General features: G+C 39.3%; 1 protein-coding gene across 1 annotated transcript in view; it reads right to left on the reverse strand.

Moving 5' to 3' along the window:
* Positions 1 to 5,612: 5,612 nt before the first annotated feature.
* Positions 5,613 to 18,458, reverse strand: part of LOC137889938 (receptor tyrosine-protein kinase erbB-4-like) — a 286,634-nt gene continuing 273,788 nt past the window's right edge. Inside the window, exons 23-27 of the mRNA XM_068733985.1 lie at positions 17,664 to 17,761; positions 16,849 to 17,019; positions 12,923 to 13,172; positions 10,918 to 11,046; positions 5,613 to 10,784 (exon numbers count right to left, since the gene is read on the reverse strand). Coding sequence (XP_068590086.1) covers positions 10,114 to 10,784; positions 10,918 to 11,046; positions 12,923 to 13,172; positions 16,849 to 17,019; positions 17,664 to 17,761 — 1,319 coding nt within the window. The 3' untranslated portion in view covers positions 5,613 to 10,113. The remainder of the gene's footprint in view (positions 10,785 to 10,917; positions 11,047 to 12,922; positions 13,173 to 16,848; positions 17,020 to 17,663; positions 17,762 to 18,458) is intronic.

Consider the following 18,458-nt stretch of genomic DNA (forward strand, 5'->3'; position numbering starts at 1 on the left):
GTCTTCTCGTAGGATTTGTGTAAAATGTTAATGTCTTGTAAGGGTTGAAGATTCCTGATGTATTGTAAAGGGATGGCAGTCTGAGCTTAACGTTACGGTTACACAAATGAGGAAGGCTTGAGAACAGTTGAGAAGACAGACCGTGATACACCAAAAAAAGTCCCTACAAAAAAAGAAGCTATGCCAGAGTCTCATCACAGTACGAGGTAAATGATACATTTTTCCCAGACATCAAAGCAGAGTGCTGGTCAGATATCAAAGCAGGTGGAACTTTTAATCGATTTAGAACATCCTCGATAGCAGCGTCAATGTTTTCTGTAAGTCTCCATGTTGTTATTGTCAATCCTCGGTTTCGGTGCACAGCTGACAGTGCTTGACAATGGCTTGACAACGGCTTAACTACAGCTTGACAATGGCGTTAGTCCTGCCCGTGGTGCAGATTGGCTAATTGTTAGTCCTGCCCGTGGTGCTCATTTGCTCATCGACTCAGTCGACGATCAGTCGACTCAAACTCGATGGAGTAGGTGGATTCAAAAGTCTGGACCCAGGAGAAGATAAAACAACATTTATAGCTTTTCCGTTATATTCTTCAGTTATTTAAAATCCTAACATTACAGTGTGACTGCATCAGTTGATAGTGTGCGATTGTCGAAATACGCTGCACAAGTAACCATCTGCTCTGAGGAAACATCCACAGCGTGTCTCGTCTGCCTTGAAGGTTGTGCGGCTTTGTTGCTGTGACAGTTGGATCACTAACCTGGGATTAGACAGCAAAATCTGTAGCAGGAGAGAGCAGTGTGAGGATGACACCAAATGGCATTCTTTGGAGAAAAAGGACTTCTTGCTGGAGCAAGCAAAACTACAGTTTTGTCTCGCAGCCCATTCTAAAACCTCTGTCTTTGTTTATATCAGCACATATTAAAATAGTTGCACACACAGTCCGCCATGACAAATTCCTTGTAGGTGAAAACTTTCTTGGCAATAAATGGTTCTGATTCTGACATGGAAACATGTAGACAGTTATAGTGTTTTGTTGTGCTGTAGAGGAGATGTGGTAAAGATTGATGCACTGTCAAATACAGCCTTCACTTTTATTTGTAGAGAAGCGTCAGTCAATCGATTCACCTAAAGACATTTAAGCTCATTTACATTCAACTGTGCCGATCATCCCTCATATCAGGTAAAAAATCTATACACTTTGTCAAAGGGGGCTGGCGTGTGAGAGTAAGACTAGAGGCAGTGACAGATTGTTTCGATCACACTCTATTACCATCTTAAGGCAAGTGATTTGACTTTGCATGGGGCAACGGCTCCAAGATGCCGATCTCGTTATTGGATTTCCTATGATAATGCCATAAAATGTCATCAGCTGGAAAAGAGACGCATCTATCATGCACAGGCAAGTGTCAGGAGTAATGACACTTTATTATTGGTGCTCCTGTGTGATTATTCGGCAAGTGTACAAGTTTGTCTGTGTGAGTAGCTTTTAATGTGTAAGAAAATTGGCTGAAAAATAGAGGTTGTGGTGGTGGGAGTGGAGCTACTGTACAGTCTGACTCCTTGCTCTTTCTAACTGAAAGGCATAATCTGCTGAATGGAGAGCAATGTCTGCAGCCCTGACTCATCTGGGCAGAATGAAGATATCATGCTGTGACTAGAGGCTACACAACACTCCCATGTGTCTGGCTGAACTACTCAAGAACAGGCTGACATTTGAAGTAAGGAGGTGTAAAGGGCCCTCAAAACTATAAGAGCTGAATTGGAAGTAGCACTGGATCCCATTGAGAGTATTATTAAGACAGATGGCCAAACTGAAGCCAACCACACTTAGAAGAAATAGTGAATGATTTATAGGCACTCGAAACTTCCCACATCTGCTATTCCTGCAAAACTACAAGTATTTAAGTGGACAATTTGATGATGGGTCCTTATTCCATAATGTGATTGACAATGATTGAGGTCACACTAATTAGAAAGTTGGTAGTTTGATACCTGGCCCCTTGAGTCTACAAGTCAAAGTGTCCTTAGGCAAGATACTGAACCCCAAATTGGCAAATTACTCCTGCTGGTGTGAGTGTGTGTGTGTGTGTGTGTGTGTGTGTGTGTGTGTGTGTGAATGTTTATCGCTCCATGTGTGAATGGGTGAATGCTGGCTTGTGAGGCAAAATGCTTTGAATGGTCGCTAAAACTATAAATGACTATAAAAATATAAATGCAGTTCATTTATCATCATTGCCGATATCAGAAGCCCTTGTGAAATGCAGACAAGTTGTATCTCTATTGCGGTCCAATTGAGGTATGCCTCAAGTGTATACCCCAGTAGAATCCCTTGGGTTCCAGTGTCCAAATCTACTTGGGGTTTTCAATTTCATAGGGGTTACCTTTGGGGCATACCCCAATGTTGTTAGTTTTACCACTTCATAATAACACAACACTAGAAAATGAGCACAATCCAACTTTAAATATTGACTGATCTTTATTCATATTGAATTAAAAATATAGTTTTGACAGATTCATGTAACAAAACAGAGGGAGCACGTATTTAAATGTTCTAGCTTGGGAAATGTGTCAAATAACCAGTTAAGAGAATCTTTTAAAAATGGCAATATGTGACAAGGTATGGTCTATAAAACTTAGTTTTTAGTAATTCTGATACAAAGCAATAATAATTTATGATAATTTTACGATAGAATATTCCTCCTAACAAACTTTAATGTACTTTTAAACAAACACACTGACTTTTGACAAGCTTGCCAAACTGACCACTTTACCAAATGTATATGCTGTATATTGTAAATAACAGGATTGGTGCCGAAATCATCCGTGCAAATGCCCATAAACTTTCCAATGGTAACTGTACAGTGGGCCTATAGTATTCTGTAGGGGAGAAGCAATATACAAAAATGATGACGGAAAATAATCAAAAGATGATGCTGGTTAAAATCTTACCTTTTGAAATCAAAACTGTAGTATTCGTCTTCAGTAAAGTTTACAGCATTATCAGAAAACAGCACAAAACCTTTAGTTTACAAACAACACAGGTTGTGCATGAGTCTTCTACAATTGAAATATCAATTACAATTGACAGTGTATTCAAATTGAGCATCCATAAAACCCTGATAGGTTTAGATTGTAAATTTAACAAACCATTCAGCCTCAGTTAATGAGCATCAGCAACACTTGACATCAGTATTGTGACGAACTGTTTGATCACGAGCCACAAAGAAAATAGTTCAACATGATGATTTTGGTGCCAGTCCCCACATCAGATATTAGGTAAGGTGACAAATGGGCCAAACTCCCAAAAAGTCAGTAAAGATCCTATGAAATGGAAATACCAATGTCCTGTTAAACTGTGGCTTCTGGAAAAGAGTGATGAGGCCAAAAAAAGTTAACGTACAAACCTCTGTACAAGCAAATATCAGTAATTCATACGAGCAATCCAACCCATGCAAACTGTCTTGCACTTCGTCTCTCAAACACCATTAAATCACTCTGGGGATTGTAACATGATATTGCTACACCATTCAATCAGTATTGCCCCAAATGGATGAAGAGCTGAATATCATCTGAAAGTAAACAATGACTGAGCTCAGTGCAAATGGAAACTATTCAAACTACTCAAGGAAATATAGTATAGGTCCTTAAAACACAGGGTGTAAAGTGACACTGGTGGATTAATAACATTGGTTAAGAAAGGCTGTAAGAAAAGGGGATGAAATATTGAATATTCATTAGTATTGCAACAGCATTTTAAGAGTGTACAAAATCTTTAAAAAAAATCTCAAGAGATGGATAATACTGAGAGAAATGTGGAGGGTAGGGGAGGTATATTACACCCAGAAAATAACAAATAACTCCTACAAAGTGCGCAAGAGCAGAGGTCAAAACACAAAATCACTAAATTGTGCTGAAAACACAATCTCACAATCACAGGGGAACTGATAAGGCAGGGTGACAAGAGACCCTGCACGTTTTTAAAATCAGAGTTATTTCTTCAAATTGTACAACATATATATATATATATATATATATATATATATATATATATATATATATATATACATACACACATATATATATATATATATATATACATACACATATATATATATATATATACATACATATATATAGACTGTATATATGCTGAATATATACATATTTATATACATACAGAGACAGACAAAGATATTCCCCAAAGAAATGAATAAAGGTACAGTAGAGCACTAAGATTGCAATGATGCAAAGAGAAATAAAAACAAACCAAAAAAATATCTTCAGCTGGAAAAAGAAGCATCACTCTCCTATTTACAGATGTACCTGGCCACCTTTTACCTACCCATAAAAATACTATTCACCTTTATTTAATTTGCTATTTTTCTAACAATGGTAAAACTGTCGGATGACCCATTATCTGAACGTCTTTGTCTTTTGATTACAGTTCTACCATCAATTCAATACATTGTAAACTGTGCTTACTCAACCTCTAGTCATCTATGCCAGTTTTTATGGCATGGTAAAATTTATGCATATGATTCAGGGTAAAATCAGAGTATGACAACCATACACAGTTTCATTCTATTACAACAGTAGAACATGTGTTTGTCTGCTGCCTTATGGTTTCCCTTTAAAAAATGTGTTTGCTTGAGGATGCATTGACCAAAACTAGTTCTACTTGAGTTATTAATAGTGAAGTTCTCTGAAATGTAACACGTATTTATCCAATACAGCAAGTCCATCTAGACCACAGGTGGAATGATTTTTCCAATGCTGTGAAAAAGGTCCTCATGATATGAATAATCAAAGCATACAAAAGTGAAATAGAGCACAATCTATAAATACAATAACCGTGTCCCAGTTCAGGGGCTGGACCCTCCTTAGTCCTCATTTCTGGGCCAGATACATCTTAAAGGTCCAAAAAGGGCTGTCCCATTTCAAAGGCCCCACAAAATGGGACTAAATATGAACTTGCCTTTGCTTTGGAGGACACGACTGGTTTAACATTTGCAGTCCTCAAAATCCCACAGTCGATTGTGCACCAGTTTTAACCAGAGTGGTCAGGCAAACCACGGCAACTTGTAAAGCTTGTAAAAGTTCATATTTATCAGATATAAATCATATCACATGAACTGAACCAATTAAAAAAACACTGCATGGTCTAAATAATGGAAGTTATGAACTCCATTTGTTGTTCATGTTTGCAGCCTTGTCATCAAGGGGTTATAAATAGAAACTACTTGCAAATTGCCACTATTAACCTAGTCTAACCTGCCACTTGTTCGTCATATGTTGAGGTGAAATATCAAATCATACTGTCCAGTCAGGAATCATGAAACCTTCCCCACTTAACCATTGGTATTTAAATGTCATAGGCCGTGTGAGGGCAATGCTTAGTACAAAACTTGCAGAAGCAAAATGGGTTGACGAGGTGCAACTGAACACAACTTTTGTTTTGGTCTTTTTAAATCTAGTCTCGTTTGGCAATGATGTGCAGATTAAGCCTTGACTTCAGTTCTTCTGAAGGGCAAACATACAGCCCTTGAGTTGGGACATAGCTAGTAGCTAGCTAGACTCCCCGAAAAGAAATAAAAACAACATAATTTACAATACTCATATATAGCATTTGTTAAAATTACATCAAACCCCAAAATAAAAGTAGATGCACAAAATAAATATAACTGTCACTATAAGGCCAGTTTACCATTTGAGTAGCCAGTATTGAGAGGGAATTATAGGTCCTTTTTAACACAACCATGTAATGGCAGGGTAAACACAGGATATACATATTAATATTAATTGTGGTCCAGTTCCATTTAGGTTGGCCAGGTTCCTGGTTTTGTGCATGCTGGCTCACTGGAATGGCTGTGACACTAAATAGATTGCGACCATAATTAATTTGATCAATCACACCTGTGTTTGCCCTGCTATGACCTGTCAAAATGGCTGCTGTGAAAAGGGCCCATTGTGCTCCTTTAATAAATGACCACTGTACCTATAACGCTCACCTTGACATATAAAGTAATATATTTTCACATGAAACCATGACTCATGTCAACATCTGACCACACTCACTTTTTCTTTCCAGATTGTATTAGTCTTGGTTTGTATTCATTCAACATTCTGCTCTGGCTGCAGAACAGTGTTTGCTACATACAATTCTACAGTCACCTCTGAGGAGAAAGAAAGAATGGCAATCTACTCTGGTCTCGTCTGCCAGTTACAGTGCACTTGCACCTTCTCCCCTGCTAGCTTTTGTAACACTGATGCATTGGTCGGGTAACATTTCTGGAATGCTAATACCTTAGTTTTAACCCCACTGCAAGATTACAACCTATTGCCTGTCATTCACGGTTTCTTAGCTGGTGCACTGGGTGAGATGTTGGGTAACATGATTTCCCCACAGAACAACAAGGGAAAGTGGATGAATTAGCATTCAAAAAGCTAAAAGCCCCTTGCGATGCTCGCTGGCTAAGAGCCCCAGCAGGTTTTCTCCTCCAGAAGATTGGCTTTATTTTTCCATAGAGATCCATTACGAAGCCTTTGGGTGACTCTCATCTGCTGTCATTGCACTTAAACACACGGCCACACAGCAGACTATAAGCACTTCAACTATTACCTTATGGGTGATGGTAAAAATAGACAGACATAACTGACTTTAACTCTAAAAACATAATGGACGCTTGCACACATTTAAACAAAGACAGTATACATACTGAAAGTGTGAGCTAAAACTCAGTAGGAATCAGCATATCAATGAAGATCTGAAATAGTGTGACAGAACAGATCTAATGTAGCTGACGAAAGTTAGCAGCAGAGCAATGTCAATAATACTTAACACTTCAAGACTGAACATTTAAACCCAGGCCGTCTCCACCCGTTCACATTTCTGTTGAGTTGCACATTTCAGGAGTGTGTCTACTGTGATGACACTAATCAATCTAGGTTTGATATCTGAATTTCTTTATGATGGGGCAACTTGTGCCTCAGCTGGAGCTCAACTGGATGATTATTGTTCCTCATAAAACCTGAGAGGGGAAGAAAACACTGTGCCAGGGTGACATCTGTGTTTTGGAAAGTAAATCATCAACACTGCTCGTCTGAACCTTCCCTCTGCCTGGTATTTTCAGTGTAGAGGCACAAGGTTGCGTAACAGTGGTTGTGTATTGGTATGTCAGCAGTGAGACATGCACAGGCATTAGTCGGTCTCCTAATTCATAATATTATCACCAATTACTCAGGGTGGGCGATATTGACAAAAAAAAAGAGTCTCAAATCAGGGTATGTGTAGATTATTATTAACTGCCACTATATATCATATTATAGTACATTTTCTGGAAATTCAAATGAGAAACTGAATATAGATTGAAATGTTTTTGGTTAAAGGGATACTCCAGCAATTTACTACAGGAAGTTCAGTTTGCCGGTCACCACTGAACTACTCAGCTTGTGAATAAAAACAGCTGTATAATGTCTTCTGTGGCTCTGAAGAGGTCTTTCCAAAGTCTAAGAAAATAACCCTGGTCTGTCACCAATGTCATTCGGGTTATCTCTGCTTGGGCTAGAGACATTTTTCACAAAAAGCCTACATTTCAAACTGGAGGTGTGGGGATTAGGAGATAAAAAGCGTTGAATGAATTGAGCTGCGATGAGTTTGATTGAGCTGCATTATGGAAATTGTTGGACTTTCTTTTTTTGGAGCTTAACCCATAGTAGAGACTAAGAGTCTTGTCCTTTGCTCCTTAAATTTTGGTCTCTTTTGAGTCCCCAAACATTATCTTTTTGAGTCCCCAAACTGTAAGAAAGTGCAGTGCTAAATCACTGGAATACCCCTTCATTCCAGTAAATTAATTACCTTAACCACAACCTTAACAATCAAGGTATTTCATCACATTGATACAAAAATCCTGTAAATCTGCCTGCAATCGTGTAGTAAAATTAGAGATACCAAGGGGATAGCTACCTGCGTAGAAAGGGTATCGAAAAATTGACAAATTTCTATCCCCGTTGTCTATCGTTCTGTATCTCCAAACCCAACTACTGTTGATGTTGTTTAGAGTGGGGATGCTCCTTTGTTCTTAAAATGCCTGATGAAACAGATAACATGAGGCCTCAGCGTCTCACTGTAAATTATAGTTGGAACATGATGAAAAGATAAAAAGACAGAATTGCCGCTTAGAGTTAGAATAACAGCAAAGTCATTTGGCTGTGTAAGAGCATTAAGTGCTATTAAATGATCAACCCCATCCTGAATTAGGCTTCAAAGTCATTTGACGACAGATGCTAGTGGTCTCCATCAGAGTTTACTGTGGCATCTGGCAGTATTGTATGAGTACAGAAAGCTAGCCATCAGTGAATTCAGTGATAACTTGTAATGTCTCACCATCAATGTCAAATACCAATAGAAAAGAAAGTGTTCCATTTAATCATATTGTTTCATGGTAAAAATCTGGAAGAGGCCGCCTTTGACAGTTTTGACAGTCTCTCCTCCTGTTCCACCTTCACGCTAAGAGACAGAGCGAGGCCCTGGAGTCGTGACTACGTGGTCAACGTTAATTTTCTGCTTTCAGGACATACAATAGTATGGACACAGAGAGAGGCAAAAAAAATCGTTTATCCTCGTCTTTTGATGTACTTGCAGTCACAGCTCGGTTCGCAGAGCCTTTTTCTGGCTTTGTATCTGTCTGGTAATTGACATGTAATTTGCTTATTTACAGCTCTGGAGGGTTAGCCTTTTTGCCACAACCACAGTGCTCTTTCGTGGCCCAGTGTCTGTGCTGTTTGCGTAAGAATTAGTGTAAGACAAGGTGACAAAGAAAACAGATCCCTGATGCATAAAAAAAAAAAAAATTCTGATCCAGATTCAAAAACTGTATATTTTTCCCTTTATGTACACCATCGCCATACTTCTCCCACTGTTAAAATATCTGTCCATTCACAAGCACCAGTTCCATTGAAACATTATTCCTTGTACTGCAGTTACCATTGGTTATGTCAGTCAAGATGCTGGTTACAATGATCTTATGAAGGTAATATTGAAGTGGATGATTTTCTGGCTCTTCGGAGCAGATTGTTGTAGATGAAAGTGGAGCAAGAAGGACGTGGGGAGTTAAGGATCATCTTCTGAGTGATCAACCTTTTAATTCCCACCCTAGACAGGCCAATAATCTGGCCAATGCTTTCCACCAGGTACTTGCTGATATCACAGCTTTCCATAAAACTGCAGTGACATTTCCTTTCCTTTCTCTGTACTGCAACACTGACTGCCATTATCCGCACACACACAGTCCGCCAGCACAAGGTCAATTGAGAGGCAGCAAGCTTATCTGTCGCTGCTGTGCGTGTATTTACTCATGAATTAATGCATGGATGTTATTGGTGTGTTAAGGCTGCAGGCATGTTAACATGTTTTAGGTATGATATGAGCTGTGTGTAATAAATGTTTGAAATCCATTACTAGTGCAGCAACATGTAAAAGTAAAGGAAACGTGTGGGCAAGCATGCAAGCCACATCTGGGATCTTCAGCATGACTGCGGGTTTGCTGGTAAGTCACGACACAACTTCATGTGCATGTGCCATGTAATTGCACACAAGCAATGGTACATTTATCTCAGTGGTAATGTGCTGAAAGGACTTTAATTGATGGGTGTATAAAGAAAACGATGTAAGGTCATGGCGATAATCCTCTCTTTGGGCTAACCTTAGTTTATTTCTCCTCTGAGTTCTTTCTCTGATTAAACATCTCACTTCTTTTATTGTGTTGTTTTGGTGCTGTTCTGATACTTAACATGGCAGGACAGTGTGCTGCAGAATAGAACCTACCACAAAGAGTGTCTACTTGCTTTTACGGCCAAAACAGGAGCTAAAAGTGATGGTTTTATCGTCAAGTGAGGCTGTCAGTGACTGTTATTGTAATCCTTTCAAGAAAAGGCAGAACCTTAGAATAAGACTAAAAGACTTGCAATCAGACATAACAGAGAGATGTGTTCAGGGAGAGTGCAAGGAGACCCCAGGTTGAGAAGTACTGCATGAAAACGAGAGGACTGTTTAACAACCATTCATCATTCCCCCTTTCTGTCTATTCATCCCTCCATTGTGCTACAGGTTGGTCACTACACTACAGTGTTCCTTTGTCTGTAAGGAGGGGGTGGCAACACATTGCCGGCTTTCATAGCAGCCTCGGACAAGTACTCCTGGTTTTCGGCCACAGCAGGGCGAATGCGTCCATTCTGCCGATAGAAGAAGCGTGTGCTGCAGTCCTGCAGGTACTCAGGGTTGTGCAGTGAGGACTTCGGGGGTAGACTGTGTTGCCAGTATTCAGGATTGTCAAAAGTAGCCTTCTTGCCCTTCTTATCGAACATGATTGTGCCACTGGTGATGCCTGAGTGCAAAGCGTGTCCTGAATGCCCCGAATGCATGGTATGTGATGGATACGATGGGTGAGGGAGGTGGCCAGGGGGAACTACGTATCCAGTGGAGGAGACCGTGTGGCTTGATGTTGATGGGTTGACTGTCTGCGATACGGATTGGGCAGCAGAGGACCCAGGGCCAGAGATGGAGATTGCTCCAGCCAATCCGTTCTTGTCTCCAGGGTTAAGGAAGGTATTCAGGTACAGTGGCTCGTTGATATACTCATCCTCCCCGTGGGTGGATTGGCTATTGGGGGGAGCGGCAGCTCCAGCCATGTGCAGGGTGTGGCAACCCGCTCCATCCATCACTGCATGGGCGTCGCCATTCCTACGACGTGTGACGAAGGGGTTTTCCTCTACTGGGTTGAGATAGTCTAGGAATAAAAGGGGATCATAAGATTAGCTAACATCTTTTCATCTCTTTTAAAACTGTTGCTATTGTAGACACTAAAAGTCATATACATGCATACAACAGTCTGCAAGAGTTCTCAAAACTTTCAATGTAACCTGAGTTGTTCTTGTCTCTCATGGCAGTCATGTAGCCATCCTGGTCCTTGTCTCCTTTTGCACCTCGTTCTGCTAAAAGAACAGTGGGATCGGCACTGTAACGCTGTCCAGTGCTGTCCTCCCCTCCACCTTGGGAAGCAAAAATGCGGGAAGGATGAAAGAAAGGAATTCAAAATATGATACTTTAAAAAACTGCATCTCTATGAAAAAAAGGATCTTATATTTTGATTTGTGGTATCTATCTGCGTTATCCTTTAAATGCAAGTTATTCTTCAATAAATAAGCGTCATGCATATTCTTGTGTAGTGTTAACTATTTTTTTATGTGACTAATCTCTCTGGGTTATGGCTAATGTCAAGCACTTCTGCATTTTTCATGGAGATTTCGGGGTTTTAGTGGCTTGAGATGGATTTTATTTTCGTTATTCGTTTGTCGCCAATAGATAGATCACTATCAGTGCTTGAAAAGAGCGATCACCATGTATGGCACACTCATACCACCAGCATCTTTCAATTAATGTATACTGAGAAGATTCCCTTTTATCTCATGAACATGGCCGACGTCTGAGCCGACGGCTTGTAGCTAACGGTGCTAACAGTAAAAACCACGGCAAATGTGCTAATAACAGTGTTTACCTGATGGGAAACCAGAGGGTGGAAAAATTGCAGACATTACCCTATATCGCAAATAGTAGTTTACTACAATATCAATGCTCTGAATGTTGTAAATTGGTCCATTGCGGCTTCATTTCTCATTTTCCCCACAAACAAATCTGAAAAGGAGGCATAAATGGGCCCAAAAAATCTTGTTGTTCAAAAGAACTAGAAGCTTCTACTGCTGCTGCTTCCCTCCTGTTGCCTGAGAGGTTGTAATATGTGGTTCAGTTCCGCCTTTTGTGCTCATCTCACAGATCCTCTGCTGGTTAGTGATCCATCATCACAGTATGATACCAATAAGGAAACAGTAGATAGGTTCAGTCAAAGAAGAGAGAGAGCCTGTCTGCTTGCTTGAAGGTGGTTTTCATTAATGAGTTATTGCAGAAATTATGGTTTATGTTTATGAGCATTTTGAAATGGTAATACCAATTTCTTTCACTCTCTATTTGAATTAATTAAAGAAACTGTGGAAAATAACTATGGTGTAGATATAATCTATAAATTAATAATACAATTTAGGTTTAATTGGCATGTTTGGTTAAATTGTCTCCATGTAATATATGTGTTAAAATGACCTGGTAATGCAACATAAGTCAATAAAAACATCTAAATATTCTTAGATTATTTTTTAGTTTATGGAGTTTGTTGGTACAAGTTTATAAAAAAAATCCAGTACCACTGGGTCCATTATACATGTTTTTGATTTAAGAAAGCATAAAAGCAATCAATCAATTTAATTCAATTATGCTGAGAAAAAAGAACGATTGGTGCCCTGACTTGTCTAGCTGAAACCTCTGTATCTCAGTTTCTTATTTTCAAAAAATCTGTTAAAAATGTGATGATAGTGGCTTGGAAAACGCAAAAAAAGTTAAGTGAGTACTTCACTTTTGTAAAGAGAAATATAATTAAGAGATGGTAAAATAATCCCAAAGGTTTAATCAGATATTGCTTTTACTTGTGCAAAATTGTGCAGATGTAAACATAGTCAATAAGACTACCTGAAGATTCAACATGCAAACTTTAGTCAAATGTCATTAATGCACAATGCATTCAAACTCTAAGCTATCCATTTAATGTGTGAAAAACATTTTTCAAAGCTAATTGAACTGATGTAGTTTTATAGTCCCTGTTACTCTTACAATATCTATTAGTCTCACACTGTCTCTGTCTTCTGCTCACCTGCTGGTTTGATTAAGGAGACCCCCCCCCCCCCCACACACACACACACACACACACACACACACACACACACACACACACACACACACACACACACACACACACACACGTCGTGAAGAGATTGCTATTCTCCTCAGTTTCTCCAACTTTTAGAAAACACTTTGCTTTACCTTGTCCTGCAGCGAGAGCTGAACCAGGTACAAGGGTACGTGACCTCGGGGAGGCCTGCTTCCTCAGCGTTCCATTGCAGCGAGGGTCGTCCTGGTTGCCACGGCCAAATCCACCAGCAATCTGCCCACCCGAGGACAGATCCTGTGGTGGGAGGCAGACTCCAGACACAGGTGGAACAGAGACCACTCTGGGGAGGTTGGTCAGCATATCCTCCATGCTGAAACTGGGGTCCTCGTAACCATACTGGTTCTGGTAGAAGGAGACGAGGGAGAGGGTTAAGTAAGTATAGAGAGAACTGGGGTGTTACAAAAATATCAATTTACCAAGCTGAAGTAAACCCCAAAAAGCAAAAGTGGGGAGTTACAGCAACGTTTCTTTCTTCTTTTCTATGTGTGATTAAAGTTCAACTTATTCTCCAAGTGAGGAAATAAATGCTGTTTTTCAGTCTTTGGTCTATACTCTGGTTCCTTAAAGCAGGTAGCTAACTTACAAGTGAAGTACAACATATACAAAACAAATATAATATACAACAATGCAACTTGACAAGTACCATACACAGACTGTAAATTCTAAAATGTATTTGTGCTTTAAATCCAAAAAGTAGTTATTTCAACCATTGTTCATCCGTAACATTTAAATGTGACAGGCAGGGGAGACAGCAGTGCCAAACATTGATATGGCAGCATGACTGCCAAGGACAATTTAATTAAAAGGATTTTAATTAAAAGGCTCCATGCAGCAAAGTCTTAAAGTAGCCATATCAGCCCAGCCCTGCTGTGAGCATTTGTGTCTACACTCATAACAAAAAGGGAATTTATAGAACCTCAATGGGTGATTTATTCTGATTTATCTTTTATCCCAGGAATCCAACAAGACGTTTTCTGTTTCACATCCCATCGCCTACTCTCTTTTGCATGCATCTCTGAGCAGTCTGTAATGATACTAATGAGGTATAAAAGATTGACTTTTTCCCCTGTTGAACTTTTGTTTCCTTAAACATGCAAGTTGAAAGAATTACAAAGGGGTATTAAGTTCATGGATTTCTTGACCGGTGATGAAGGTGCAGGTTCAAATCAAACTTCTGATCATCAGTTTTTAAAGTCATTTATTTATCAGATTGCAGCAATTATCCATGACTTTTGGCATCCTGTATACCACAAGAAAGAGGTGCCTCAGGCCTGTACGAAGAGTTAGATCCTAATAGCCTTTATAATCTTTTGCCATGAAGTCCATCATGGAACTCAACTAATAAATTGTGGAAACAGGGTTAACCTTGGGAAAGTGAAACATCACACTTACATATTTTAAAGACTCAAATAAAGTGTCTCATTCAAATAATCCTCTGTAAAAAGCAGAGGGAGCTTGTGGCGCACAGTGTTTTGGTCACCATTTCTTGCAAATTGTGAACCGAGATTGTCAGACATGAGGCTGCATAGGTTCTACAGGCTTCAGAGCATTGATATGGTAGCGTCAACTATTTGCAATGTAAAGATATAGTGAAATAAATTCTACCTGAGCGCTCCCTCTGTGTGTTAAAATCCGAGCAGCTCTGTGCCTTGTTTACATTGCTGGGTCGGCCTCGAGTGCATGCGAGTCTCATTGTTGTGCCCCGCTGGCTAGCTAATCGCTGCTGCTCTGCACTGCAGTCCCACTGCAGTCCCACAACAGTTACCACCGATAACGCCCTCCCAACCCACGTCGTCTTCATGGAAACGTAACGCTAACTCTCCGGTCCCCCCTCACATTTAAACACTGTTAGCTCACTGTTAGCATCATTAGCTGCGAGCTATCAGCTCAGCCGTCTCCATATTGAGAGCTGTGTGGAGACACAGCCCAGTATCATGGCAGTTAGTGAAACAGTCGCAAAATACAATCTATTGGTTTCATGTACAGGGACACACATTTTCCATTTTATTTTTGTTGTTAAGCACATAAACAAAGCCAGTGGAAAATCAATTAGGACCCTTTTTCGTGTTGGACACCCAAATTAGATGCAGCCACATGACTATGCAACGGTCAGAGCTAGTGCAAAAGTATTATTGAGAAAGACCATTTCCGGGGATCAGGAGGGGAGATGGATGGGTCTCACACATACAGGACTTTTTAACCATGTGTGTGTTAGTGTGTGTGTGTGTGTGTGTGTGTGTGTGTGAGTGAATCAAGGAAAAGCACTTTCAGTTATGCTGTGCAACCATGCAAGTGAAGATTATATTTATATGTAAATATTGCATTTAGTTAGCTACAGTAATTGAGTTCATTACAATCATCTACGTGATTTATGTGGGTGAATGTAGCCCTATGAAATTAATCAAATTAATTCAGTATCAGCCCCAAATAAATACGACCAAAAACAGTGGAGGCTATCTTTACAAATAGTTTGCGAATGAATAATCTGTCACTCCCTGAAATGCAGCAAACAGAGTTGGAAAAGGAGTCATGTCTCTCATTGGCATTCGGAGGGCGTTTTTATCCTGACACAAACACAGGGGGATATTGGAATCCAAAATGGCTGAGTTGCCTGGCTGTGTGACTGGTTTTGTGATAGATTTAAGTCCAAAGATAGACGGTGAACATTTGAACAGTTGAACAGTTTAAGAACAGAGGGAATCTGTCTCTACACCCCAATTTTGAAGAATGCCACTACCATAGTTTCACAATGGAGAAAGACCAAAGAAAACAGACAGAGAAAGAAAGAGGGAGATGAGAGTGAAACTGAGAAAGCTGTGTGAGACGATTTTAAGTTCTCAATTGTTTGTGCTTGAACAGGAGAGTCCTGTAGTATACACGCTGAGAAAATTCATTCCCACTTTCCCACATCACTTTAGAGCATCTAAATGAGCTGAATGACTGCTTTGACTTCATATTGTCTCCTTTTCCATCATAGAACATGCCAGTCAACCTGCTGCTATACACTCCAAAAGAGATCGTAGTAAGGAAAAGTTCATGTAAAATAAAAAAGATGAACAACTTAATTCTAGCTTATTCTACAAGGAAAAATAAACAAACCAAGTATTAAGTTGAATATTAAATAATGCAAAACTGTATATAGGAGAGACAGCCTGTACCGTATGTATTGACTCACAGTTTGTTTTGATTATCTTTCATTATGCTGGGGCGAGTTCAGTTGTGAAAAAAAATTGCTGATATGCACATATGTAACCGTTGGACTGAGTTATCACCTAAAACATGACTGGACATTAGCAATACCAAAGTAACATGAACATTTTGGGACCTACATCCTGGTTTTTGTTATTGGTAACCAACTAAGCAGGACTTGTCACCCTTCTTTTACCCTTTAATAATAACCTTCCATTTAAATGGAAATTGGAAATCAGTGTGTCACAGCATATCTGCTGTATTAAAGGCCAATCAAATCTCATTTTGATGGTTTAAACATTAACTGACAAGGCCATCACACTATAGAGAAGAAGGACCATGTTGGCATACATGACACTCAAGTTTCTGCGAGCTGATTCAAGGACATATAAAACAAGGCTTGCGTCATTTGTTAGAGAGGTTTCTAACAGAAGTCCTAATTGTTATGTTTGGTTCTCCATTCACATTATTTTGTTTTTGACTGTTTGAAAAGTAGATGTTATCCTTTCTGTGATTTAAGTTATTAAAACCTTCCACCACCAGAAGGTTCAAGTATAAGAAATAAGTCAAAGATATAGCTGTGGAAATTAACAGGCCTTTAGTGAACTGTTGAATCAGCCAATGATATCTTCAGAAGCCTTTTTGCAGATAGTATTGAAATGTTCCATTAACTACCATCTACCGGCATGTTGGGTGTGTGAAATTCCTGGATGTGGCAGTGTTATTACAATTTTTAGAACAATAATGCTTTAGGAAGACATCTTCTATTGGCCAGAATGAATGGGAGGAATCATTACAGTGATACATTAAGATGTTTGGAGATTCTTACCTTGTTGGAGTCCATGTGTGTGCGGGGAGTGTATGCCAGTGGTGGAATGTTGAAGGAGTGAGGCACCAGGTACTCTTCAGCATCCATCAGGTCCTCCAGCTCCTCCTCATCCAGGAGGCTCTGGTAGAACTTGCTGTCGTTGGGACTAGGCAACTTCATGCGGTCGTCACCCTGAGTAAAGTTGTGTGTGGATGCACAGCATGTACATGTTCAGTAATTTGTATTAGTATTCAAGGATTAAAAAAATAATGTAACTAATCCGGTTTTATTTGTGTAAACTTTAAGGCCTTTCACATCCTAATTGAAATAATATATATTTTAAATAATCCCCATTCCTATTTTATTATTCTTATTTATTTTAAATTATTTTGAAAATAAAACAAGTAGTTCACACATGCAAAAGCAAAGTGATAAATATGACTTGAAGAGACATAAATGCTTGAGTTCTATTAAGGATTAAAAGGAAGATTTGTGTCATTGCTATTTGACTCTTGCTTATGATATAGGCTTAGCGTCACTGCATTTGTTTAATAATTTTTAGCTATAACACACAAGTAATGTGATCCATACTCTCCCAAAAGGAATAGGGTGAGTACAATGTCATTTGTAGTGAATAATAGTGTGTATATATACAAATAATTACCTAAAGTCTATATAAATTGGAAAAATATAGAAAAATTACACAAAACCAAGCAAAATGGCGGCTGTCACTTCGAACACTTTGAAGATAGCTCAACTATGCTTGTTTTTAGACAAATAGAAAAAGACATGTCATGTAATCCAGATCTTGTAGTACGTCACCAAGATTTACCTACCTGGATGACCAAGTATCTTTGGGGATCTCGAGCCATCCGAGTGAACTCTGCAGCCAGCTCCTTGAACTTGGGCCGACTATCTGCATCAATCATCCAGCCTGAAAAATGTGTTAGTGTTAGTTTCTGATCAATATGAAGTTCTAAATACATATATTTAGGTATTTAAACCTATGGATGTTTTACATTTTTTGCCAATAAGCCTTGACTTTAAATTTGACCCTTTTAACATGCTAAAGTTTTCCCCCACTATGTTATTTTTTGAGGTAAGCACAAGCCTCATCTACAACCATTAAGATCATTTAATTTGCTGACTCAGAGTTAATTTAACGGCCCTATGTGGGAGGAAATGTGCTGTAACTAGTGTACAGGTCAGTGGTGATCAAGTACAGCATTTCTGTATTCTTCAATGTTGGGTTCTGCCTCAGTATACCATCAAATATATAAGCCCTGTTCTTTCCTGTGCTGTTTGCATTAAAACATTCATAATGATTCGACTTTGTTGTGAACCCAAAATAACCAGCCTGTTCTCACTCCAAAATTGTCAAATACAGCAGCTTAGTCGGATGCCCTATGCGTCAAACTATGACGCTTTATGTGGCTATAGTTATTGCAGAAATAAAGGAGGAAGGGAAATGATGCTATATAAAAAGCGATAAAGACTGCGCAGGAAGCAAGACCCCAGGTCACGCTGGGCTCTGAAGCCAATTTGACACAGTGGCCAAACCACTGGAATTACATCTCCAGGGTCTGTCACGTGATGCAATTGGGCTGAAAAGGGGCAGAGCCTCCAATGTT

The sequence above is a fragment of the Cebidichthys violaceus genome, unplaced genomic scaffold, assembly GCF_023349555.1.
Source record: "Cebidichthys violaceus isolate CVI_PGR_0920_01 unplaced genomic scaffold, fCebVio1.0.p SCAF_11, whole genome shotgun sequence".
NCBI classification, from domain to species: Eukaryota; Metazoa; Chordata; class Actinopteri; order Perciformes; family Stichaeidae; genus Cebidichthys; species Cebidichthys violaceus.